This window comes from Anabrus simplex, chromosome 2 (assembly GCF_040414725.1).
Source record: "Anabrus simplex isolate iqAnaSimp1 chromosome 2, ASM4041472v1, whole genome shotgun sequence".
Classification (NCBI taxonomy): domain Eukaryota; kingdom Metazoa; phylum Arthropoda; class Insecta; order Orthoptera; family Tettigoniidae; genus Anabrus; species Anabrus simplex.
Genome location: NC_090266.1, coordinates 1,007,457,654 through 1,007,481,900, shown reverse-complemented (window position 1 = coordinate 1,007,481,900; position 24,247 = coordinate 1,007,457,654). Strand labels below are relative to the sequence as shown.

The window sequence follows — 24,247 nt, the reverse complement described above, 5'->3', positions numbered from 1 at the left end:
TTTTTCCCCTCAATATTTTCAAGAACTGAATATAACTCGTTTCATTGAAAGATTCCGCTGATCATCTTGGATTTGAGGCTGGACATTGATTTTTAGACGATGTGATACGGAACGCAACTACACCTTAAAATTATTGTTGTCCTTATATTCCTGGTATCTTCGCACAATATTTTCTGCTCTTCTTTGATTTGTTACATCTCTCCTGCTGACTGCTTGCGAAACCATCTGACGTCCAGTTTGAAGCTGGATAATCACGTTCTCAGTATCATACTCTTATCTTTGTAAATTTTCTAGAAATTGCCATATCCCTACATGGTATACAGAAACCATTCTCTGGAATTTTGAGTGAAATCCTCCCTTAGCATTGTTAGTTCTGTGTAACCCATGCAAGGTTTGTTGATACATATTACACTAACCCAGATGGAACCAAGGTGGAACAGCTCTATGCCCAGCACTTGCTTGCTGTCCTCTTTATGTACTTAGTCTCAATATATTCAGCGAATTCCAGGTGGTCATTATGGAGCTAGTGGCTTCACTTCGCACCGAAACAGATAGGTCTTATGGTGACGATGGAATAGGAAATGCCTAGGAGTTGGAAGTGGCCGTGGCCTTAATTAAGGTGTGAAACTGGGAAACCACGGAAAATCATCTTCAGGGCTGCCGACAGTGGGATTCGAACCCACTATCCCCTGGATGCAAGCTCACAGCCGCGCGCCTCTAACCACATATACCAACTCGCCCGGTGTCACTATAGATAATGTATAATTCATCATAGGTAATTTCAATATCCTCCAATGGTATGAACGGCAATGTCATGAGTTCTTGCATTTCCTGTCTCATTTCTGATTCATTAACATTCACATTAATTTCCTTTAGCTCCAAACTAACAATTTGTCAGTATCGTGATTGTGTGAAGTGAAATAAACAAGCTTTAATATCTGTATTTGGAAAATTTATCTGTGTTGCATTCATACTACTAAGGTCGGAGTCCAACATTATGGACATTGGTGACAGTCCTCAACCTTGAGTCTGTACCTTTGTTTTTAAAATAATGTAAGTTTGATAATAAAAATTTTCTGTTTTTCTTATCATTAGGCAAATTTTAAAGGAAAAGCCCATTCGTGAATCATGCCATTGTACTGAAAACCATTGCATGAATTGATGTGGCACTGTACTGAATGTGGCATCAGTAAACAAATATTCAGATGCATAAAGGAATTCAATATTTCTGTTTGTGCAAAACATTATTATTCCTTTAAGATCATCTACACTACGCTCTTGCAATTAGAAAAGTCTTCTATAATTGTGTGTGTATAAGGATATACTACAGTTATATCCCGCAAGCAATTTACATTTTGAGCCCAATGACGATTCCGCTCCTTATTTATCATTCATCAGATGTTGTCCCGGGGAAGTTTTGCAAGTACTTCCTCATTTATGTTTTCATTAGTTACATTCCAGAATGATTTGTAATGGGCCTTCATAACACCATAATTAAACTCCCATCTTCATTTTGTTCGTTAATTATTTCACTCATACTTCATCATCATCATCATCATCATCATCATCATCATCATCATCATCATCATCAAGAGCATGTAGGTGATTTCAATCCCCAACATGTATAATGTCCAAATTTGTATTCGTAATCCACTGTGCACTGCAATGAACCTCTTCTATTATGACCCCTTCAATATAATTTGGCATTATTCCTATTTCGTGAATTTATAACTTGCCCCATAATTTGTACTTAACATACCAAACCTTTGGAGATTATATTACTTGGAGGAAAAAAAAAACATACTCTCTCTCTCTCTCATTCTGCTGAGAATTTTAATATCAATATAAAATGTGGACATACCTGTAGTGGACCTTATTTGCAGCAGACCTCAATGAGTGAATTATTAATGCTATTGAGGTTCTCATTAGTGGACGTAATGCCATGGATATTTTATCCCGGGTGCATCCATTCACATTTTCCTTTCAGTGTGCATTTATTTCATACAATGTGTTACCTCATTAAAAATACATGTGTAGTATTACAATGACTAATCTTTTAGCTTTTGAGAGTAACTACACTGAATTTTATCAGACTGAGGCAATGGAAATGTAAACCAGGGGAATATTCTCAACTAGACTTCACATAACACAAATGAAATCTTGTTACTTCCCTTGGAAGTCTCTATTAGTCAAGGGCGCCTATATCCGGGGGCAAGGTGGGGCCACGAACACCCCCCCCCCCCCAGCTCTCAGAGAAAGGCAAAAATTTAGTGTAGTCAGGTGTTTTCCTTTCAAGAAAATTATTTAAAAGTCAGTATTAAGTAGAAGCGGTAGTGCCACCCCCCACCAACAGGCAGGGGATACCGTGGGTTATTCTACCGCAGAATACAAGTCGCCATTTATCTTCCAAAATATTAAAAATACTACGTCCCCCGGGTCTGCCCCCCCCACCCCACCCCCCGTACAAACTGTCATATGGGCGCCCATGCTATTAGTGCATAGTTTCAAAGCACTAGTACATGCATATGTACTGAGAGAAAAAAAAAAAAACCAAACAAATATATTCCTTTTAAGTAAGATTAAGTATAAAACAAAACACCTGTGGATGCAACTAAATCATCAAATACAGGGGCCTACCCTTTATACTCACTTGACTGAAAGAGCGACTCTGCAGAAAAGGGATTCGGGTTTGCAGCAGCTGGCAGACTAAGAGGGCTGGCAGTAGCAGTTGGTGGTGGCATTGGAGGAGCGAACATAGGCGGCGGAAATGAATGTGAAGAAGGATGAATGGGATGGGCTGCCGGTAGGGGCACTGGGGGTGGAGTGGGCCGCGGAATCGATGCAGCCGGTGATAGTTGAGCTCCCGTTGAGCTGTGAAGAATGAAAAGAAAACCTTCAGAAACATTCTGTGAAAAAATCATACTTCGGGACAAAACATGATGACCTTGTCTCACACCACCACTCTCCTGCTTATTATGACATATAATATGTCATTTCTCAATTAATCATCACTTTGGATTTGAAGCCGCTGCATGATATTGACATTTTGTCAATGTAGTATGATTATTCTTATATATTTCTATCTACTGATGGGGAAGATAATTTATTATTTATTTAGTATATAAGTACATTTGACTTCCAATCAAAAAGATTGATTAATTGAAAATAAATAATTTGAATTATATTTATCGTTTCATCATTCACAATTATTCTTACATCAATCGTCATAACTTTGGCCTCAATCCTTGTCCATTAGCGGCTTACAGGATTTACTATGTCTACTGTAGCCGGAGTTGTCAACTCCCCTACTGCACTCGACAAGAAGAAAGGTAAAAACTGAAGAGAGAGTGGAAAAAAGTGGTTTAACAACTTCTCCACACCAAACAACGATCACTTAGAACTCATTAACTTAGAAGCATGTAGGGTGTGAATGACTGCTAGCTTCCAGCTTGCTTCCAGGAACTGAGGCCATCATGTGTTGTCCTCAAGTATAAAAATAAATTTGAAACTGTAGTTATCTGAATGTGCATATATTTTTGCAGAATTAAATGCAAGTACCAATTTCTATACACACCATTGACCTCAGTATAAAGGAAATTCCCATAATGAAGAGTATATTGTAGTTATGGCAGATATAGACTATTCTGTACAACCATTCTTGTTGGTATATACTGAAAATGATATACATCAAGCATTGAGTGAAAAATGGATAGAGATAGTTATGAATGCCAAATTTAGAGACAAAATGGATCATAGTCAAAAGGATAATATTGGCACCTCCAACACAAACTATGCTCCTCCAAAGGTAAAAATGAAAAAAATCATACTGCTGTATGTAAACTGGAACGTGTTTCAAGCAAGAATAACATACTTCATATTTGAGAGCTATTTGGAGAGTGGAAGTGCTAAAATGATCTAAATGCCAAAATAATATTTTTTAAATGTTTTCTGCTTGAAGTTGGTGTGACAGTAGAATAGCAAATTTCACTGATGACATAGTAAGACATTTTGTTTTGTCTTTTTCAGAGATTTTGGACATCGTTACATATATTACTCTTGGTTAGCCACAGTGTTTTGTTGTCAGACAAAGACTTTGCTCTCATTGAAAAATGTGCAAAACATTCAAAAAGGCAGATGGTAAATGTAATAAGGTGTATCTACAGCAAGACCTACCCAACCATACCTGATATTAGACATGAGTAAATAGTATTTATATATCAACAAAGCATCAACAATGTATGTAGACACAGCAAAGTTAGGTATTACTCAAGTTTGGAATCTGCAAGTGACCAAAGATCATCCTGGTTCCGTTATGTACAAGAACACCTTCACTGACTTAGTGAAATGGAAACAATGCTATTTGTTAAACAGGGGAATTACAGTAAATGATGATGTGTCAGCCAATTTGACAGCTTACTTAAAGTGCAACTATTCTCCACTTAGTTCAACTAACCCATAAGGGGTCGCGTCAAAACAGTTGCGTGATGGTCCGTGCATGGTTGATTTGACCGGGGAGAATAAAATACCAATTTTTGTAGCAAAACACATTGTGTTTTTAAGGAAAAAGTGTCCATGAAACTAAATATCACTTTTTCTTGCAAAACACATTGTATTGTGTAAGAAAAGTATATCTGTGAAACAAAACACTAGCTTTTACAGCAAAACAAGCTGTATTATTAAACAAAAGCATTTACATGAAACAAAATACCAGTTTTTGTAGCCTAAAATATTATTAATGAAAAATATATCCATTAAACAAAATACCCATTTTTGTAGCAAAGCACATGTATTATTAATGAAAAATATATCCATTAAACAAAATATCAATTTTCTTGCAAAATGCATGTATTCTTAAGTACAAATATATCCATGAAACAAAATACACAGCAAAACACATTGTATTAAAGAACACATTAAAGAAAAGCACATCCATTAAACAAAGTTTAAAGTTTCTTTCATCTTAAACTTCAAAAGTTCTTCTGAGCAGTGAATAGGTGCTTTTATCAATAAGACTGAATTAATATGCAAATATATATTTCGTAACTGTGATTAAATGGTGAAGTGAAAAATGTTGTTTTAATTACAATATTTAGCTGATGGTGCAAATATAACTAGGAAGATACCTAGTTTTCAGTCCAAAACACACATTATTAAGGAAATATATATCCATGAAACAAAATATGAGTTTTTCTAGCAAAACACGTATTATTGAAGAGCAATATATCTGTGAAATGAAAAACTAGCTTCTGTAGCAAAACACATTGTATTACTTAGGAGAAATATATCCATGTAACTCACATAACACTTCTATACCGACAACAAAGACCGCAGGCGGCGAACGTCAGGAGTCGCGCAGGGTGGAAATGACCAGGCTTACAGAACATGCTCGCCACTAACTGACTGGTGATAAAACGGGGAACAGCAAACGTAAACACGTGTAGTGGACGAGTCCATTGAAAGGTACAGGAAGGGAGAGAGCTTTACACCATGAAACTATTTTGAAAGAGTAAAAATTGTATGCACCCATCTTAAAAGACCGTGACACGACGCCTCACGCATTAACAGGAAATAACTGGACAGGCAGACCATTTTCATTTTTCATTTTTATATTTAATTCCTTTTTGTTTATTGAATTGAAACTATAATACATTAGATAATGCTGATGTACATGTTTTCCAAAGCTATCACAGCTAAATAAATTTATAAAAATTTTGTTCTTCACTAGTGCACTGTTTTCATCCTTTTACTAAATAGCTTTTTTTTGGGACTTAGATCATTCAGCACTTCCACGCTACATTTGTTATAACAATACCCTCCCTATGATGACCATCCCTGAAAACCAGATGACCCACTGGTGATAGTAACAGGGAGCATAGAAATGAGAGTATCAGCCAACCATATAGATTACCTCTTGCTCGCATCACTATGAATCGCAGAAGACAGCACAACCTTCGTATTTTATGGTTGTTTACAAGCAGAACCTGATTAAACCAGTATAAATGTACTAAAAAAAAATTGCCTCCATACCTGTTAGTAACGCTGAGTAACGAGAAAATTTGGAAACCTTGCCTGGATAAGTCATGCTACTTATCTACATTTCCTTGCTCCGCAGTACTATGCTGCCCGTATTCTGTTTAGATACAAGTATTTCATACCCACTTGTTTATCATTTAAGAAATAACTCATTCCTTAAACCACAATATTAAAATTGATAACACAGTTATTTAAAGTTTCTTTCATCTTAAACTTCAAAAGTTCTTCTGAGCAGTGAATAGGTGCTTTTATCAATAAGACTGAATTAATATGCAAATATATATTTCGTAACTGTGATTAAATGGTGAAGTGAAAAATGTTGTTTTAATTACAATATTTAGCTGATGGTGCAAATATAACTAGGAAGATACCTAGTTTTTAAACAATTAAGTGAGGAAATTAATAGATGCAGCACTCAGATCTTGAGTACACAGTGAACTATCTTCCACAAGCTCTTACAAAGTCTCTTAACAATATTAAAAATATGTCTGAATACTTTTTCATGGCTACAAAATTCAAAGCTACAAAAAGTAAGCTTACATGTTTTTGACTCAGCACGAAAATGATACTGCAGATTTGCTGCACTTCATACTGTAAGAGGGATACAAGTGATTACAAGTAATGAATTGTAAGAGGGTGTCGTATTAGTATTAGTTTCCTAGTTTAAGAACGACTGAATTAGGATAAAATTAACAAAGGAAAACTACAAAAGTTAATGTAGAACAGACATTCATTAACAAGTTCCATTAAGATAGACATTGGTAAATAATAATAATAATAATAATAATAATAATATAAAACATACATAATATAATATATAATATAATATATATTGTAATAAATTGTTAAGAGACTTTGTAAGAGCCTGTGAAAGATAGTTTACTATGTACTCAAGATCCGAGTGCTGCATCGATAGCTGCAGTCGCTTAAGTCCGGCCAGTATCCAGTATTCGGGAGATAGTAGGTTCGAACCCCACTGTCGGCAGCCCTGAAAATGGTTTTCCCTGGTTTCCCATTTTTACACCAGGCAAATGCTGGGGGTGTACCTTATTAAGGCCACGGCCGCTTCCTTCCCACTCCTAGACCTTCGCTGTCCCATCGTCGCCATAAGACCTATCTGTGTCGGTGCGACGTAAAACAAAAAAAAATCCTCGCTTAATTGTTTAAAAACTAGGTATATTCCTAGTTATATTTACACCATCAGCTAAATATTTATTTAAAATATAGATTTTATATATATATTTATTAATAATAATAATAATAATAATAATAATAATAATAATAATAATAATAATAACAATAACAATAATAATATAACGTGTTGGTGTGGTAAATAAATGAATACAGAACCTGGTAGCGTCCTATTTCTAAGATTTAAGCGTGCGCGCGCGTGTGCGCACACACACACACATTGATTATTTACACTGCACATACTCGTTAGCGCTGTCACAGTCCACAGCCTACACGTCAGTCTCGCAGATCGGGATAGTATCCGCTGTTCACTCAACCCATAGAACTCCGTTCGCAGTCTGCAAACGTCGGCACCCAGTGTTTCCTTCGTGCTGCTCCAGAGCACACTAGGTTCTTCTCCAGCAGCCGGCCTCAAGGGAGTCACACACACGATGTCAGGGAAACAGGAACAAGTCCTCGGCTCCAACAGGCAAATACTCCATCAGGCTGACATCTCAGCCCAGGCTATCACTGACTGCGCTCTTCCCTAACTCACGCCAGCGAACTCAATCTCACACCTCACTCACTCACTCACTCACTCACTCCGTCTAACTCTCACTAACTCTCTGTCTAACCCTCACTGACTGCAGGCAGGTCGTTCCTCTCTTATATACCTGCGCTGGCCCTTCTAGAACAGTCCGGATGCTAGATGTATCCAGAAACCTCGCGAGATAGAAGACTCCAGATTAATAGTCGAGTAATTTCCGTCGTCCAATGCGGCGCAACTACAGATAGAAGAGAGAAGGGCTGGCCCAGCACTTAAATGTTGCTCGCGATTGGTGCGGTCGAGCGTAAGGGGGGTGGGGCGATGGGTGACGAGCCCGGCCCGTAGCAAGGTGGCATGGCGGACGCTATAACCATTACAATATTATAACACAACCCAGCATGATTTTTGCAGCAAAGTACCTGGTAAGTGATTTTAACTAAATAAGGTCTCCTGATATCAGAAATGTCATTGCTTCTTTTGTATAACATCTAGTTTTCGTGTTAACTGCCATTTATTATCTAAAAATGTGTTATCGCCGCTCAGTGCTGCTTTTTGATAACAGCGAATAGCCTGTTGTTAGTGTGGCAGCAATTTGTTTTGTTATTGTTGCGTGTGTTTTAGGAACTGGAAAAAATCCAAAGAAAAGCAGCTCTATTTGTTCTGGGCGATTTCCGACAAAAGAGTAGCGTTACAAAAATGTTGCAAAGTTTGGGCTGGGAAGACTTGGGAGAAAGGAGACGAAATGCTCGACTAAGTGGTATGTTTCATAAAGAAATAAAGGTGTTTTATAATCCACCTATTCAATACTTTTATTTTCACTTATAGTGGTTACATAAACAGACTATCATAGGACCATAGCAGTGACTGTTACTTTTGCCTGTGTAAAGTAGCAGGATTCAATAAGAGAAACAAGGACAGCATTGTGCGCCCTACTTTAAAGTTGGCAATGAGATCTGTTCCTTATGGACTGGAAATTCCAATACCTTCACCTCCTACCAGTTTACCTGGCTCTAATACTGATGGTTGCTCAAATTCCGATGATGAGCAAGTTGATATGGATTTTTCACCAGCCGCAGGTGCAGTAAGTCCACAATTGTTTAAACAGTCCAAGTTGAGTGATCTGATACAAGACCTTGGCCTCAAAGGAAAATAGTGAACTGCTACGGTCACAATTGAAAGAAAAATTCTTCTTGCGCCTGAAACTAACTTTTCTTGGTATAGACATAGAGATAAGGAGTTCAGGAAGTATTTCAAGGAGGAAGATGATCTGACCTATTCCTGTGACATTCCAGGATTGCTAGAACAGCTAGGGAGGGATTACAATCCGGAAGAATGGAGATTGTTTGTGGATTTCTCTAAGAGGAGCATAAAGGCTGTACTACTTCACAACAGAAACATTCTAGCTCCGATTCCTGTGACAAATTCTGTTTCACTAAAAGAAAATTATATCACAATGAAAACTATTTTAGACAAGATCACATATTATGAGCATAGGCAGGATGTGTGTAGTGACTTGAAGGTGGGTGGTATTCTATAAGGACAAAAAGCAGGCTTCACTAAATTCTGTAGTTATTTATGTGAATGGGACAGCAGAGCCAGGGACAAACCCTGGTCTACACCATCCTGGCCCAAGAAACAAGTTTTGACACCTGGTGTAAAAGAACGTTATAAATGCTGCCTTAGTTGATCCACAAAAACTTCTTCTGCCACTGTTACACATCAAACTGGGAGTCATGAAGCAGTTTGTTAAGGCCTTGGACAAAAGTAACCCCTGTTTCAAGTACATTGCAAGCAATGTTTCACGTTTACCAGATACAAAGGTCAAGGAAGGCATTTTTAATGGACAACAAATTAGAAGGTTTCAGAAAGATAGAAACTATGAATAGACGATAAATGCCGTGGAACTTGCAGCATGGATTTCAATGAGGGACGTCATGACGTAGTTCCTAGGAAATGTAAAGGATGAATAGCACGAAACAATAGCGAAAATAATGTTCGATCACATGAAAGAGTTGGGATGTAAAATGAGTCTCAAACTGCACTTCCTTCATTCTCATCGTAATCATTTTCTGGAAAATCTTGGTGCTGTTAGCGAAGAGATGGGAGAGAGGTTCTATCAGGACATCAAAGAGGCAGAAAGAAGATATGAGGAGAGGTGGGATGTACCATTGATGGCTGGCTACTGTTGGTGTTTAAAAAGAAAAGACAAACATGATGCAGTCAGATACTGGGCAGCCAAGCATTCATTCCAAGGGGACATCTAGGTCTGTTAAAAAATTTTGGTTCACATTTATGAATTCATAAAGATACTGAATAAAAGCTATATTTGTCACTTGTAAATCATATTGAATTGTCAAAATAAATTGCTGAAGTGTCATTGTCTCACAGTTGTTTATGTGTTTTTGTGTAAATGCTAAATATTTCATTGTAATTTTATACTCAATAATTCTTCATTTTATATAATAATTCACAACAATATTAAACTATTTAAAAATATCAATAATATACAAAAATTATAAATATTTCCAAAATTATCAATTTTTTCAGTACTTTTTGTATGTAATATTCAGGTATACCTCTTATTTTGATTTACCTATTGCAAGAAAACATGTGATACGCAGAAATGTACAACGTATTAGGTTCAGCGACCCAAAATCCATTAAGATCACCTCTTGCCGCAAAGAATATTATTTAAAATGCTGGGTTGTGCAATAATAATAAGACAACGACATCCATCCACCCCACCCTTTTTCTAAAGCCGAAAGGATAAAGGTCTGAGATGTACAAGCGTATTAACTGGCAAGGGTCATTTGGAACCTTCAGAGCAATGACAAGTAAACATCTGGAGCTTTTCTGGAATGGAAGAGATAGGACAAACCAAAAGTTTCCATGGAAAATTAGCACAGCTTTCCTTCATCATTTTTTTACATGCAATCACCATGAACTGAACAGAAAATTGATCAGGAGTACAAAGCCAGATGACCTCCCTAACAATGTAAACTTTTTGAAGTGAGAATCAACCACATGATCAACAGAAATTTATAATGGAAGAGGGAAACTGTTATGTGATTAAATACCACAATGTATATCAACAGAAAATAATTAGTGTTAATGGCCATAAGAAGCAAATTGCAGATAATAAAATTTATTATTTAATCAACCTGCATAAAGTAAACACAGAAGAAAAATGACTTGTCTAACCCAAATAAAAGAAACATTTGATTTAACTGTAGCCGAGTTTTCATTAACTAGGAAGGAAGAGAAGTTGAAGTGATAGTATCCTTGCCAGCATGCTCATATAATGTATTTAGGTTTCTCGAATTGTTGTGTATGCAAGTTTTTTTTTCCGCTCTATATTTTCCTTATTAATGTTGACTTTGTAGTTGTCCTTTATTAAATTATCTTAACAAAAGTATATTCTCTCCAAGTAGACAGACAGAAAGTTTCCCTATTTCAGTACGCATCTATTCAAATGAAAGGATCTGTACAACTCTTCATATAAAATAACAATTTTCCAAACATTGATTTACTACTACCTCCTTGAAATCAATGTGAAAAATTATAAATAAGTTGTTTTTAAATGCTGACCTGAAATTAACCTTACAGGTATATTCATCATTCATCAGAAAAGATGCTTTGAAAACTTTAAAATATACTTATTTAAAAAAATGCCAACATTTCTTTTACTACATTCCCTTTTACCAAACCAATCAATATCTTTTAGGAGTTTTTTTGTTTACTAGCAGCTACCCGCGGCTTCGCTCCTGTGGATTTCGTAATTTGATAAAAGTAATCGTTCCTCGGTACTGTACTAATACAATACTTGGAAATTCCTAAAGCATAAAAACTCACTGAAAAACTGAGTTTCATTTACCCCAAAAAATCTTTGTAAACAACATATGTGGTATTGCCTTTTGGGGCTAAGATGACCATGCGACATAAAATTATACAAGTGATAAAACACCCTTCTCTCAAGTAAAATCAAAAACAAAAAACACCACATGTTTCTTTATTTCTAAAGGAGATTCCTAATACCAATTCCACATCTGTAATATCTTCAGTTTTTGAGATATAAATATCCCCATAAAAAGAATTCAACCCCTTTATCAGTCCTTCCCCCATCCCCACCTAAGTGAATTTTCCGAAAACAAAAAGTACATGTTTATTTATTTTAAAAGGAGATTCCAAATACCAATTTTCACATATAACTTGTTACGTTCCTCAGATATACTCTAAAAATTTACCCCGTTTGTCACTCCTGTACACCCCCCATTCATTGGATTTTCTAAAAACAAAAATATACGTGTTTCTTTATTTTTAAAGGAGATTCCAAATACCAATTTTTACGTCTGTAAACTTTTAAGCTTTTGAGATATAGATAATAGTAAATTATGCAACAAGCCTATACCGGCAATAATTATAGGCGAGTGGCATACGACTGTTTATGCTCGATGATAATTATAACTCTCTTTTTTAAATATTCATACGTTTCTGTCAAGATGTCGCTTGACAGTTGAGTTTACTGAACAGAGCGCATGTGCTGGATTATTGATTCTCTGTGAGCGGATCAGAGACCTTGGCAATACCATATGTTTTCAAAGCTTTGATAGAAGGTTATCATAACCTACCTTTATTTCAAATACAAATTGTTTATTGTAGAGTTGGTGAAGTGAATTTGCACAAATGTGCCATGTGGTTGCAGAATATTGGAAATAAAAGGTGCATTGATGTTAATATGTGTGTCCAACATATTTGATTTTGAAAACAAGCGCGAAGCTAGTGCGTTGAGTGCAGGTGGGATGCTATCCTTACATAATTGGTCAAACAGTTGTATCGTAATGAAAATATGAACTCTGATTGGTGGACAACCTGTATCATAATGAAACTAATTATAATGAGCCTCATTAAGATTCAGTTTTCTGGCATATAATTTATATTTCGGCATCGTCGAGCATAAATTCATTTAAACAATTCACCTTCCTTTTCGACGGTATATCCAAAAATACTCCCTTAGTGAGAATCTACACTCTAATATAAATGTATTCCCAAAATTCCATTTCTTTATGTCCAGTAGTTTTGGCTCGGCAATGTTGAATCAGTCAGTCAGTCAGTCAGTCAGTCAGGCACGATATGTTATTTTATATATTTAGATTTTCTCCTGAATCCAAAGCAGTCACGAAATTATACAACCACAGCAGAAGCTCCCTATTTTCATTTTAAATCAGCAGTTATCAAATAAGCACCGATTATTCTTGCTATGCTGATAAAACTACAACACATTCATGCAAAACTATCTCCAAAGAGCGAATTTCATAGGCTTGCAGTTTGTTGCGAGTACATTACAGTCTAAATATGCCCAGCAATTAGGTAACTGAGTGCAGGATTGAAACTGAGGATGGTCCATTGGCACTGGATTGTCCTTAAATAGGACAAACCCTTTTCAGTAATTTACTAACATACAAAAAATATATATTTTGACTAAACAATTGCAACACTCTGGCAAAACACTCGAGTAATAGCTATATTGTTACACTTCCAATGTGCTTAATATGTTAGTAGCTCATGTCTAATATTGCAGAGAGCTGTACTTTTTCCAAACCTGCTTCTTAACACTAATTCACATTACACTTGGAGCTAGGCATTTACCTATCCTATGTCAGCACTACGCTCTTGCACTTTGTCTTGCTCTAGACTCCTCTTCCTTATTATTGATAAATATTATGAACTTCCCTTTCCAACAAGCTGTAAACATACCTGCCCCATACTTGCGTCTTGGTGAAAGTAAGACTAGAAGACACAACAGCTGGGACAGCTGGCGTGGAACTAAAAGGAGATGAGTTGGAAGTTATTACACTGTTCGAAAGGGCAGCAGCACTCACTGGTGTAATACTGCTACGACTCAGACTGCTCACGTTACTACTGCAATCAGAAATCGCAAACATATGACATCCATAAGAGAATACTATTTTTAAATATAATACTGAAGCAGTTGATTAAAAATCATGAAATAAATTTAAATGTATAAATAGCACTACTTATACTTAAATCAATGTTTTTAAGCAGAAGAAAATAAGTGGGTGCATTTTAAAATATGAACACAAGGGTCAACAAGGTTAATACTGATCAGAGTTGGCAAGTAACTGAGTAAAAGTGATCAAATTACTTATAACAAATACTTTTCTAGTAATTTTTACTTTTAATCATTATTTTCACACAAAGTAATTTTTACTCTAAATTTACTTCCTGAAATAAAATTTTAGTTACATTCTAGCAATCGTTACATTTTAGTAACCTATATAAATCACATCCGAGGTTTTGCAATACTGTAGTCCAGCACACATAAGAGATCACATCATGGGTATAAAGCCAAAAATACGATGCGCGCTCGTTCAGTTGCTTGAAGCTTGTAGTAGTAAATGGTTGAAATTCAGATAATCGTGTACCATGACACTATGAGACGATAATGAAACCGGAATAAACATTTGATGGCGAAGGGGTCAAGGAATTCTCATGCCCCTATTTGAATAAATAGGTAATTTTAATTAGTTGGCCTAACAATAAGAAGGTAAGTGTGAAATACGAACTTTGGTTGAGAACAATCATTTTGAATATTCCAGGTATTGTATTTGGTCTCAATTTAAAGTCTCTATGGCCAAAAAAAGACAAAAATAGTGAAGAAATATGTTTTTCCTTCCTAAGGACTTTTTGTGAAGTAGAGAAATTTTAACTTTTCTGATTACTTCTTGAAAAAATAATTTATAATTAGTAATTGAGTGAAGTATTTCTCATGTAAATCTAATTCAGCCCAATTACTTTTATTTTGTACTTTTCCCATCAATGGTATTGATCTACATTATGGTTGGAAGTAATGACCAGTATTTTTGTAAAAGCATTTCAGTGAGAAAGAAAAATTTTGGTAGGAGTAGGAAAATAATTGATGATGATGATGATGATGATGATGATGATGCTTGTTTAAAGGAGCCTAACATTTAAGATCATCGCCCCTAATGGTAGAAGATGGACGACATGATATGATAATTAAAATTCTAAAATTTTAAAATGTATCCTCTGACTAGAGTTTAAAATAAATGGTGATGAAAAATGATTATTAGGTTAAAACAATCAGTGGATCTAATTCACAATGCCTTATTTTCTAATTAAATTATAGAAAATACAGGGAAAAATGGAATAAGGCATCGCCTGGAAGTACAGATATATAATTTAAGTTAGAAGTTAAAATAACACATTAAAATACGCAAACATGAACTAAAAGAGAGTCAATGGGATAAAAGCACAGTTAACACAAATATACTAAAATAAAGGACATTATGATATATGATTTTAAAAAAACACTATCCCACATAAAACAAATGACGAGGTCTGCTGACTGCTCGTCATCTCCCAGGATGAGGGAGATTGTACTCGGGAGTTTTAGCCTACAACACAGATCGATCAGGTCCACGCACTCCGTAAGGATGTGTACACGGTAAGATGGTCACTGCAAGTACATACCAGAGGAGGTTCTCCTTTCAGTAAATAGGAGTGCGTGACCATACCGTGGCCGATCCATAGACGACATAATACCACTGCTTCCTTCCGAGAAACCCAAAGGGAAGTCCTCAATACCTTTGTTGTACCTTTAATCGCTCTCAACTTATTTGGAAGAGGAGTGGCCTGCCATTCCATCTCCCAGTGGGGCATAACCAAATATCTCAGCTGAGAGCGAATATCACTTGCTGGAACCTTGTAAGGCAATGGGAGCAGTGTAACTGCCTCCTTGGCAGCCTTATCTGCTAACTCGTTTCCCTCTACACTCATGTGGCTTGGGAGCCACATGAACGTGATTCTGGTGCTGGCATCCCAACACCCGGCCAGCAAGTCCTTGATACGCTGCAGCAGAGGGTTCCGAGGGAAACTTGTATCAATAGATTGTAGCGAGCTCAAAGAGTCGGAACAAAGCAGAAGGTGTCGGCGCTCATCGGACAGTACGTACCGCAGAGCTTAACAGATAGCATAGAACTCTGTTGTGTACACACTACAGATTTCCGGGAGAGCAAAAAGAAACCTATCATTGTCAACAACGAACGCACAGCTCACCTTCGTTTCTGCCCTCGAACCATCCGTGTAAACGACTACTGAACTTGGATACCGGCCAACAACGGACAGGAAGAGCCTCCGATAAATTGAAGGGTTCGTGTTTTCCTTCTGGCCAGTGTGCATATCCAGGATTATTTTAGGTCATCGTATTATCCATGGAGGTACCCCACTTGGTTGTCTGATAAAGAAGGGAATCGAAGGTACATCAAACAATCTGTAACTGCTCTCTAAGTGTATTCCAACCGGCCGCGTTGCTCGAGGTTAAGCAGCGTACAGCTGATGGTTTCCATTGTGGAATATGCAAGGATAGCTTGGGTAAAGTGGCATCTGTCACAAATTTGCAGCATAGGACAGAAGCATTTGCTGGCGCCACAGGTGTAAAGGCGGCACACCAGATTCAGCAAGCAGGATAGCAACGGGGCTTGTACTAAAAGCTCTGTTCACCAACCTAACCCCGCTGTGGTGGATGCTATTCAGTTTCGCAAAGACGCTTCGCCTTGCTGATCCATATGAGACACTACCGTAGTCTAACCTGAATATGTGTGCCCTATAAAATTACAGGAGCACCGTGACGTCAGCACCCCCAATTAGTGCTCCTAAGAGACTTTAAGATAATCAACTTCTTGGTGCATTGCACTTTAAATTGCCGCACGAGGCTCCCACGATAATTTGCGATTGAAAAGGAGCCCAAGAAATCGGTGTCAACTATGGGAAGAGCGATATTTCCTAAATAAAGATCAGGACGGGAGTGAAAAGCGTGCTGCCGGCAAAAGTAAAAAACAGAGGTCTTTGTGGTTGAAAACCGAAAGCCATGTTCTAAAGTCCACTGTTCCACTCTCCTAATAGGTTGCTGTAATTGTCGCTCTGCGACTGCCATATTACACAAGCTATAATGCAGAGCAAAATAGTCTACATATAGCGACTATATTACTGCTGAACCAGCAGCAACAACAATACTGTTTATGACAATTGCGAACAGAGTGACACTAAGAACCGATACCTGTGGGACTCCATTGTTTTGAACGTGGTATTGCGAATATGCCCTCCCAACTCCGACATGGAATAGACAAAGGGACAAAAAATTCACAATAAATACCAGCAAGTTACCTCAGAATCTCAAATGATGCAGGACTGAAAGGATACCATATCACCATGTGGTGTCATAGGCCTTTTCTAAGTCAAAGAAAACAGCTACCAAATGCTGTTTGTGAAGAAATGCATTCTGGATAGAATTCTCTGGGCGTACCAGGTGGTCAAAGGTCGAGCGTTCGGCTCGAAAACCACACTGGTACGCAGACAAAAGTCCTTGTTTCTCCAGACACCACATAAGTCGGCGATTTACCATCCTCTCAAATAGCTTACACAAACAGTTAGTGAGAGAAATAGGTCTATAGCTTCCTGCATACTTGGAATTTTTGTCAGGCTTGAGGACGGGAATGACTATGCCCTCTCACCACTGAGACAGAAATTCACCTTCTATCCAGATTCTATTGAACACACGAAGGAGATATAATAGACTGTCCTCACTACGGAGTTTCAACATCTGGTTATGGACATTGTCTGGCCCAGGAGGCGTGTCTTTGCAAAGCACCAAGGCGTTGCGGAGTTCCCACTCGTAAAGGGCACGTTAAAGTCCTCTGAAGCTTGAGTGGCAAAACTAAGGTGATGACTATGCCTCAGATGTTTAAAACTTAAAACTAGCCCAAATAAGCAAGCAAAGATTACTCAAAAGTAACAAAATATGACTTCTAAATTACAAAATATGACCCAAAAATGATTAATCTAAATATGGCCATTTTAAAATACAGTAAGTTATAAATCAAAACTGCAATCCCTTTGATACACATTTGTTAAGTAAATTCTTTATTTTCACTCTCATATTAATTTTCTGAATATACATATTCAGCAATTATTCACAGTCTACTGTCCTATATTCTCTTACCAAACATTTGTGAATACATACTTATAAAGTACTAAGTTTACTAAGATTATCAGATCACACAACATTTTGAAAGTCAAAACATGTTTGCACCCTTCATTGGTGGTTTGAAATATGAGAAAACCAGAAATCAACCTTTTTTTTAAATTTTAATATTTAGGAATGTTTAAGCCCAGATTACATTAATATTATGTACTCAAATGCGTTCAAGTTTAAATTGAGCACAACGAAACGAAGTAAGTAGATGTCTTTCAATACATTATGGTAGGGCGGCAGGGCAAAAGTGCAAACTCGCATAAATTTTTCATTCTTTTCCACGAGTGGTGTTGAAGTGTATGACAAGATTCATCTTCAAAGCATCAGCTGTGAAAGACCTCCGATTATCTCTTAACATATTCCTGTTAGAAGAGCAGCTGCTTTCTACGTCACAAGATATTATTGGTGCATATTTAAATAATATTAAATCACTGCTGTTGAGTATACACTCATCTTGAAATGTAGTGGTACCTTCTCCTCTAAGATCATCATTTTATCTTACACACACAGCGAAAACCATTATTTCGATTAAGCACGTTTTGAAGTTTCTGTTTTACACTGACGCTAACTATTCCATGTGCTTGTTGTGCTAAAAGTTCAACACTTCTCATAATTTCAATGCTTGCATGAATTTCTAAGCTACCAGCTTTAAAACGAGTAATTGCAATTGATATAATTCGAAAGTTTGACAAAGCTTTCCGACAAACTGTTGGAAAACCTTGATAGAAGAGGCAGAGTATTCCACTTGTGTTAATTACAGATGTGATACGGAAAAGCAGTTCTGTGAATACTAGTTCTCGTTCGGAAAGTTAACGATGATTATGCACAGCTACAGCTGTCGCTAAAACGCCGAAAAATGACCGAAATGTGTAGTTTCTATGAAAATAGCTCAAAATATGACCTTATTACAAAAAGTAGCTGAAATATGCATTTATATGACAAATAAAAATCACTTAATTGTGATGATAATCACTTGATTTTCACCAAAATCCAATCAGGCAAGAAAATAGAGACAACAAAAAATATGACTTTTCCTAAACAACCGAGACCTAGTGATAACCTTCTGCCTCCTGCTTCAGAACAAGGAAATCACTATGGTTATTCCCAGAGCCGGACACATCCCCGAAATGACTAGCAAGATGGTTAGCAATCGAGAGTTGTTCAGTGACAATACTGCCTGCATTGGAAATTCCTGGTACAGAAGATGATCCTTGGATACCTGAAATATGTTGAAGTTTAGTCCACACTTGAGATGGTGGAGTATGTGATGTCATAGACGACAGAGTATTTTAAATGTTACCAAGCTGGCCACAGTAGGCTGCCTATGATAACGTTTATGAGCGTGACGGCATTCTTTGATAGCTGCTGCAATTGCTTCGTTCCACCAAGGAACGAGTTTTCGGCGAGGACTCCCTGAAAAGGAGGGAATGGACTCCTCAGCAGCAGCAAGAATAACTTGTGTTATGTAATTGATATCGCCGTCTACTCTCCGTCTGGTCACGTCGTTAAAAACAGCTAGAGATGTGAACTTTGGCCAATCAGCATGTTTAAGAATCCATCGAGGAGGAGCCTCGACAGATTTCTGTTTCAACAAAGTAAGAACAATGGGAAAATGGTCACTGTCACAGAGATCATCGTGTGTATTCCACTGAAACAGCGGAACCAACGTTCGGCTGCATAGACATAAGTCTATGCAAGGGTATGTGCCGTAACGTACACTGAAATGAGTTGGTTCTCCTGTATTCAAAATACATAAATCCAGCTCTCTTACCAATGTTTCCAACTCCCTTTCCCCTGTGACAAGGCACTTCAGAGCCCCATATAGGGTGATGGGCGTTGAAATCGCCCAATACGAGGAAAGGAAGGGGAAGCTGATCCATAAGATCAGTGACATCATTTATAATAAGAGGCTGGCCTGGTGGAAAATAAACATTACACACTGTTGCTATCACAGGCAGCGGAATGCGAACGACTACAGCCACCAGTGGGGCTCTTAGTGGAATATGTTCGCTGTAGGTATCACAACGAACAAAATTGCTAACGCCACCGGAAGCCCGGTCAGCATTATGTCGTTCTGTCTAATAATATACTTGCCAAATACTCGCTAATACGCTGGCGCAACTCAGCAAGATGCCTATCATAACCGTTACAATTCCATTGTAACAGTGCCATACTGTGGATGTGGACTTTTTTTTTTTTTTTTTTTTTTTTTGGGCTAGTTGCTTTACATCGCACCGACACAGATAGGTCTTATGGCGACGATATGTGGACTTCTGAGGTTTAGGTTAGAAGCAGCGAGATGCTACCTAACCTACACTCACATCCCCATCCGAAGATGGAGATAAATGCTCCATGTACATCACCTTATCACCCGACGAGGTGATGCATGCCTTGAACTTCTTTGATGTATTCCGGGGGCGGGGTTTCTTCTTACGAGGGGAGCACGTAGGTTTTCCAGGAGGAAAACCTGTTGGCGCAGACTCAGACCCTCTGGCTGGAGGGCATGAGAACCCATTCATAGGAGAGGTGGAAGAATGCCTTGTAAGGGTGCTCTTCTTTCCCGGTGGAAGCTTTTTTTCCTCAATCATGAATCTGGAATATCATGGACAGCCCTCAAATTAAACCTAAAATTGCCAGTGATACTAGATGGTTGTCTTATGACTTTGCTGTGCAGTCTCTAATAAGATATATGGTGAGTGTTGTTGCTGTACTTGAAAGAGAGGCCACTGAAAGGAATGACATTACAGCTGAAGGCTTAAGCACGTGCATGAAGACATACAATTTCTTAGCTGCAACTATGATGCTTTCAGATCTTACCTCTTCTGTACACACTATATAGAGCTTGGCAAATGCAAGATATTGACTTGACAGAAATTGAGCCAATCTTAGAAGCAAAAAAACTCAGCGTCTTACAATTGAAAGACATTCCAGGGAATCATTTTCAAAGTTTCAATCACCATCTTGCAGGTGAATGGTCAGATTTCCACATCACTTATTCAAATATCGATGTTGTGACCTTCAAGACAATTTATGACAAGTACATAGATACTTTTATCCAACATCTAGAACACAGATTTCCACATTTGCCCATTATTTCCTGCTTTCAAGTGTGTTTAATGCAAAGAGTCAAGATCAGAATGAAGCTTCTGAGTTGCTTCTTGGTTTCTACTCTAGAATGGGAAGCCCTCCAGTCATATATTACAATAGCACTAAACTGGAATAGTCTGTTGCAACAAGATGGCAGCTAGAGTAGACACACGCAAGCTTAGTGCTGCCGCAGTTTCTGTTGTTTGTGTGGTAATAATCAGAGTGGCGCGTTACGGTTCTCTGCATGGGTCTATTCGAGTTAAGGAATCCTTGTGTGCAAGTGAAAAAGTGAGTTCTCCTTTTGCATGGCTACTAGCAGAGAGAAACTACTACATTCTGGCATTCTCTTTGACTGGATGAACCATTTTCCAGACTTACAGGCGCCTCCCTACTAGCTCTGAACCGAACAAGCCTAGGCCTGGTCGCTCAGCGATTAGGGGCTTGCTTTGCCTCCTACTACTGGCTGGAGATGTCCACTTAAACCCCAGTGCCACCACTTGTGAAATGAAAACAGACATAAACATCCATTATCAGAATGTGCAAAGCATAAACAACAAGCTGTCTGATTGTGAATTATCCCTGCCAGACTTAAGAGAAGTCAACGTGATCGGACTTACTAAAACATGGCTCTTGTGGGCTAGTGACAGTGAACTACCACTCAATGCTAATTACAGCATATTCCGTCGTAATAGCGCTACTCTAGGTGGTGGAGTGATGCTAGCAGTGAACAGTGCGTTACCATGTAAACGAAGGACAGATCTCGAACGGAACTGTAAGTTAGTGTGGATGGAGCTACTCTTTCTTCGACGTCCTGTACTTGTGGGATGTTAATACAGACCACCAAACAGCCCATTCTGTGACCTTGAACAGTGCCTGGACTCAGTCATTGCAGCTCTCCCTCATAGTGAAGAAATTTTAATGGGCAACTAACCTGTCTATAAAGTGGTCTTCTCCAACTACCGGACTGTCAGCTAACAACTGTGACACATACTTTATAGACAGTTTTATTAATGGCCTCGGACTGAAACAGTTTCATATGTACCCAACCCGTGGACCTAACACCCTGGACTTCATACTCTCCTCATTAGAACTTAAAACAATAACTCCAGGCAGAAACCTTTTCCTGTGCGACCACCAGTCCCTCGATGCTACATTCCTCCTTCCCCACCCCTCCTCAGAGCCTCGCAGCAGGACATCCCACCGCCCTACCTACAACTGGCGCCGTGCCGACTGGCCTGCAATGTGTCGTGCCCTGGAATGCCTTCCCTGGAGTCCGCTCGAAATAGCTGATATCGAATCGGCTCTTGACCTGCTGTACGACTGGCTGCAAGCTGCAATTAAAGACTTCGTACCTGCACAACGGGCTACTACCAGCAAATATCAACACTGAATATCACAAGAGACAAGACTTATACTATTTAATAAGAAGAGAGCTTGGCGCCTGTGGAAAGACTTCCCTAACCCACACACTCACAATACCTTTGTTAAAATCCGCCGCCACGTGAGGTTTATGGTCAGAAGAGACTACAAAACACACGTAGACACTGTCACTGAAAACATCCGCAGCAATCCCAAGCGCTACTGGAGTCTCATCAGCACACGGAGAAGGACGGAGAAGGACGGAGAAGGACGGAGCGGATTCCTGTTAGCGTGAACCACAACGATGCAACAGCAGACGGTGCCGATCGCAATGAACTGTTCAACAGTTATTTCTTCTTCAACTTCTCCCCTCCCTTACAAAACCAACCGCTCCCTCCCGTTGGTACAGCTTCAAACAGAACCCTACCAAGCATAACTACCACACCAAGTGAAGTTCATAACCTTCTTCAAACTCTTCGTACCAACAAAGCTACCGGTGCCGACACCACAGGTCCTCTTTTCCTAAAAAATACTCCCAGCACTCTTTGACTCCCTCTCTCTAAATTATTTAACAGATGTTTTGCCGTGGGCTATTTTCCTATTACCTGGAGACAGGAAAATATTGTTCCACTTCTCAAATCAGGCAACAAATTGAATGTTTCATCTTACCGACCAATTTCTATTCTCCCCACACTATCCTTTATCTTTGAAAAAATTATACACCAGTGTCTCCTCGCATTCACTTTCCCGTATATCTTAACCAAGCAGCATGGTTTTCTACCAGGTGGCTCTTGTCTAACAAACCTGGCCACTCTGCATAGCATTGCATCACACGCCATTGCAGCTAAATCACAGCTGGATATCTGCTACGTAGACATTTTGAAAGCCTTCGATTCTGTAGACCATAATCTGTTGTTCCATAATCTCTCCGAACGATTTAATATACATAGCAGTCTTCTGACTCTTCCTGCTGGCTTCCTACATAACCGTTGGCAAAGAGTGGTAATATCAGGCACTTCATCCTCATGGTTACCAGTCACCTCCGGTATCCCACAAGGCAGTACTCTTGGCCCCTTGCCGTTTTCTTTGTTTATGGACGATCTGCCATCCGAACTCGACGAAACAGCGAATACCCTACTCTCTGCTGACGACTGCAAGATATTTAGGGAGATCAGGAATCCAGCAGATGCAGCTCTGCTACAGTCCTCACTTAATGCCCTCTCAAACTGGTGCCGTACTTGGAAACTTATCCCCAATCCACAAAAATGCAGCCACATGACCATAACACTACATAAATCTCCTCTATCGACATCATATTACCTATTACAAGTGATGAAAATCATTTTTCGTCCGTATTGAAAGTTTCATAAACTATATATAGGATAATATCTTTCGTTTATTTCCACCTATTCAATACATTACAAGAAGTTGGCATTTACTTTAAAACATTATTCAGATGAGACATGTTTCGCCTCTCACTGTGAGGCATCTTCAGTCATTATCAAAAATAGGTGGAAATAAACAAAAGATATTATCCTATATATAGTTTATGAAACTTTCAATACGGACGAAAAATGATTTTCATCACTTGTAATAATAAAGCCAACCAGGCTAATAAAAACAAGTATCTAAACCTTAAAACAAAAATTAGCAAGATCTCAAAAGATATTCAATTCCTAAAAGAATGTGTAAGATCCAATCTAGTGCCGAAATTTCTAAAATCGACTCAAAGGAAAAACATTCCGAAACATAAATCTATCGATATTCAAAACAAAATCAACAACCTTTGGCTCAAAAATGAGATAAAACTATTGTATAGAAAGAAATCCTTATTAAATACACAACTTTATCGCGAACATTTGATTCTCGCGCAATCGTTATCACCGCTAGAACGGCTTTCTTATCAACAACACATTACATATAAAATACAGATTGCATTGAACAAAAAACAAGAAACACTAAATCGTAAATTGACACAC

General features: G+C 38.2%; 1 protein-coding gene across 3 annotated transcripts in view; it reads right to left on the bottom strand.

The window, feature by feature from the left end:
* The window catches only part of tay (tay bridge), a 942,824-nt gene that overhangs the window by 133,097 nt on the left and 785,480 nt on the right, over positions 1–24,247 (bottom strand). For all 3 annotated transcript variants that reach the window (XM_067141886.2, XM_067141887.2, XM_067141888.2), the window contains exons 10-11: positions 13,505–13,669; positions 2,651–2,871 (exon numbers count right to left, since the gene is read on the bottom strand). In XM_067141886.2, coding sequence (XP_066997987.2) covers positions 2,651–2,871; positions 13,505–13,669 — 386 coding nt within the window. The remainder of the gene's footprint in view (positions 1–2,650; positions 2,872–13,504; positions 13,670–24,247) is intronic.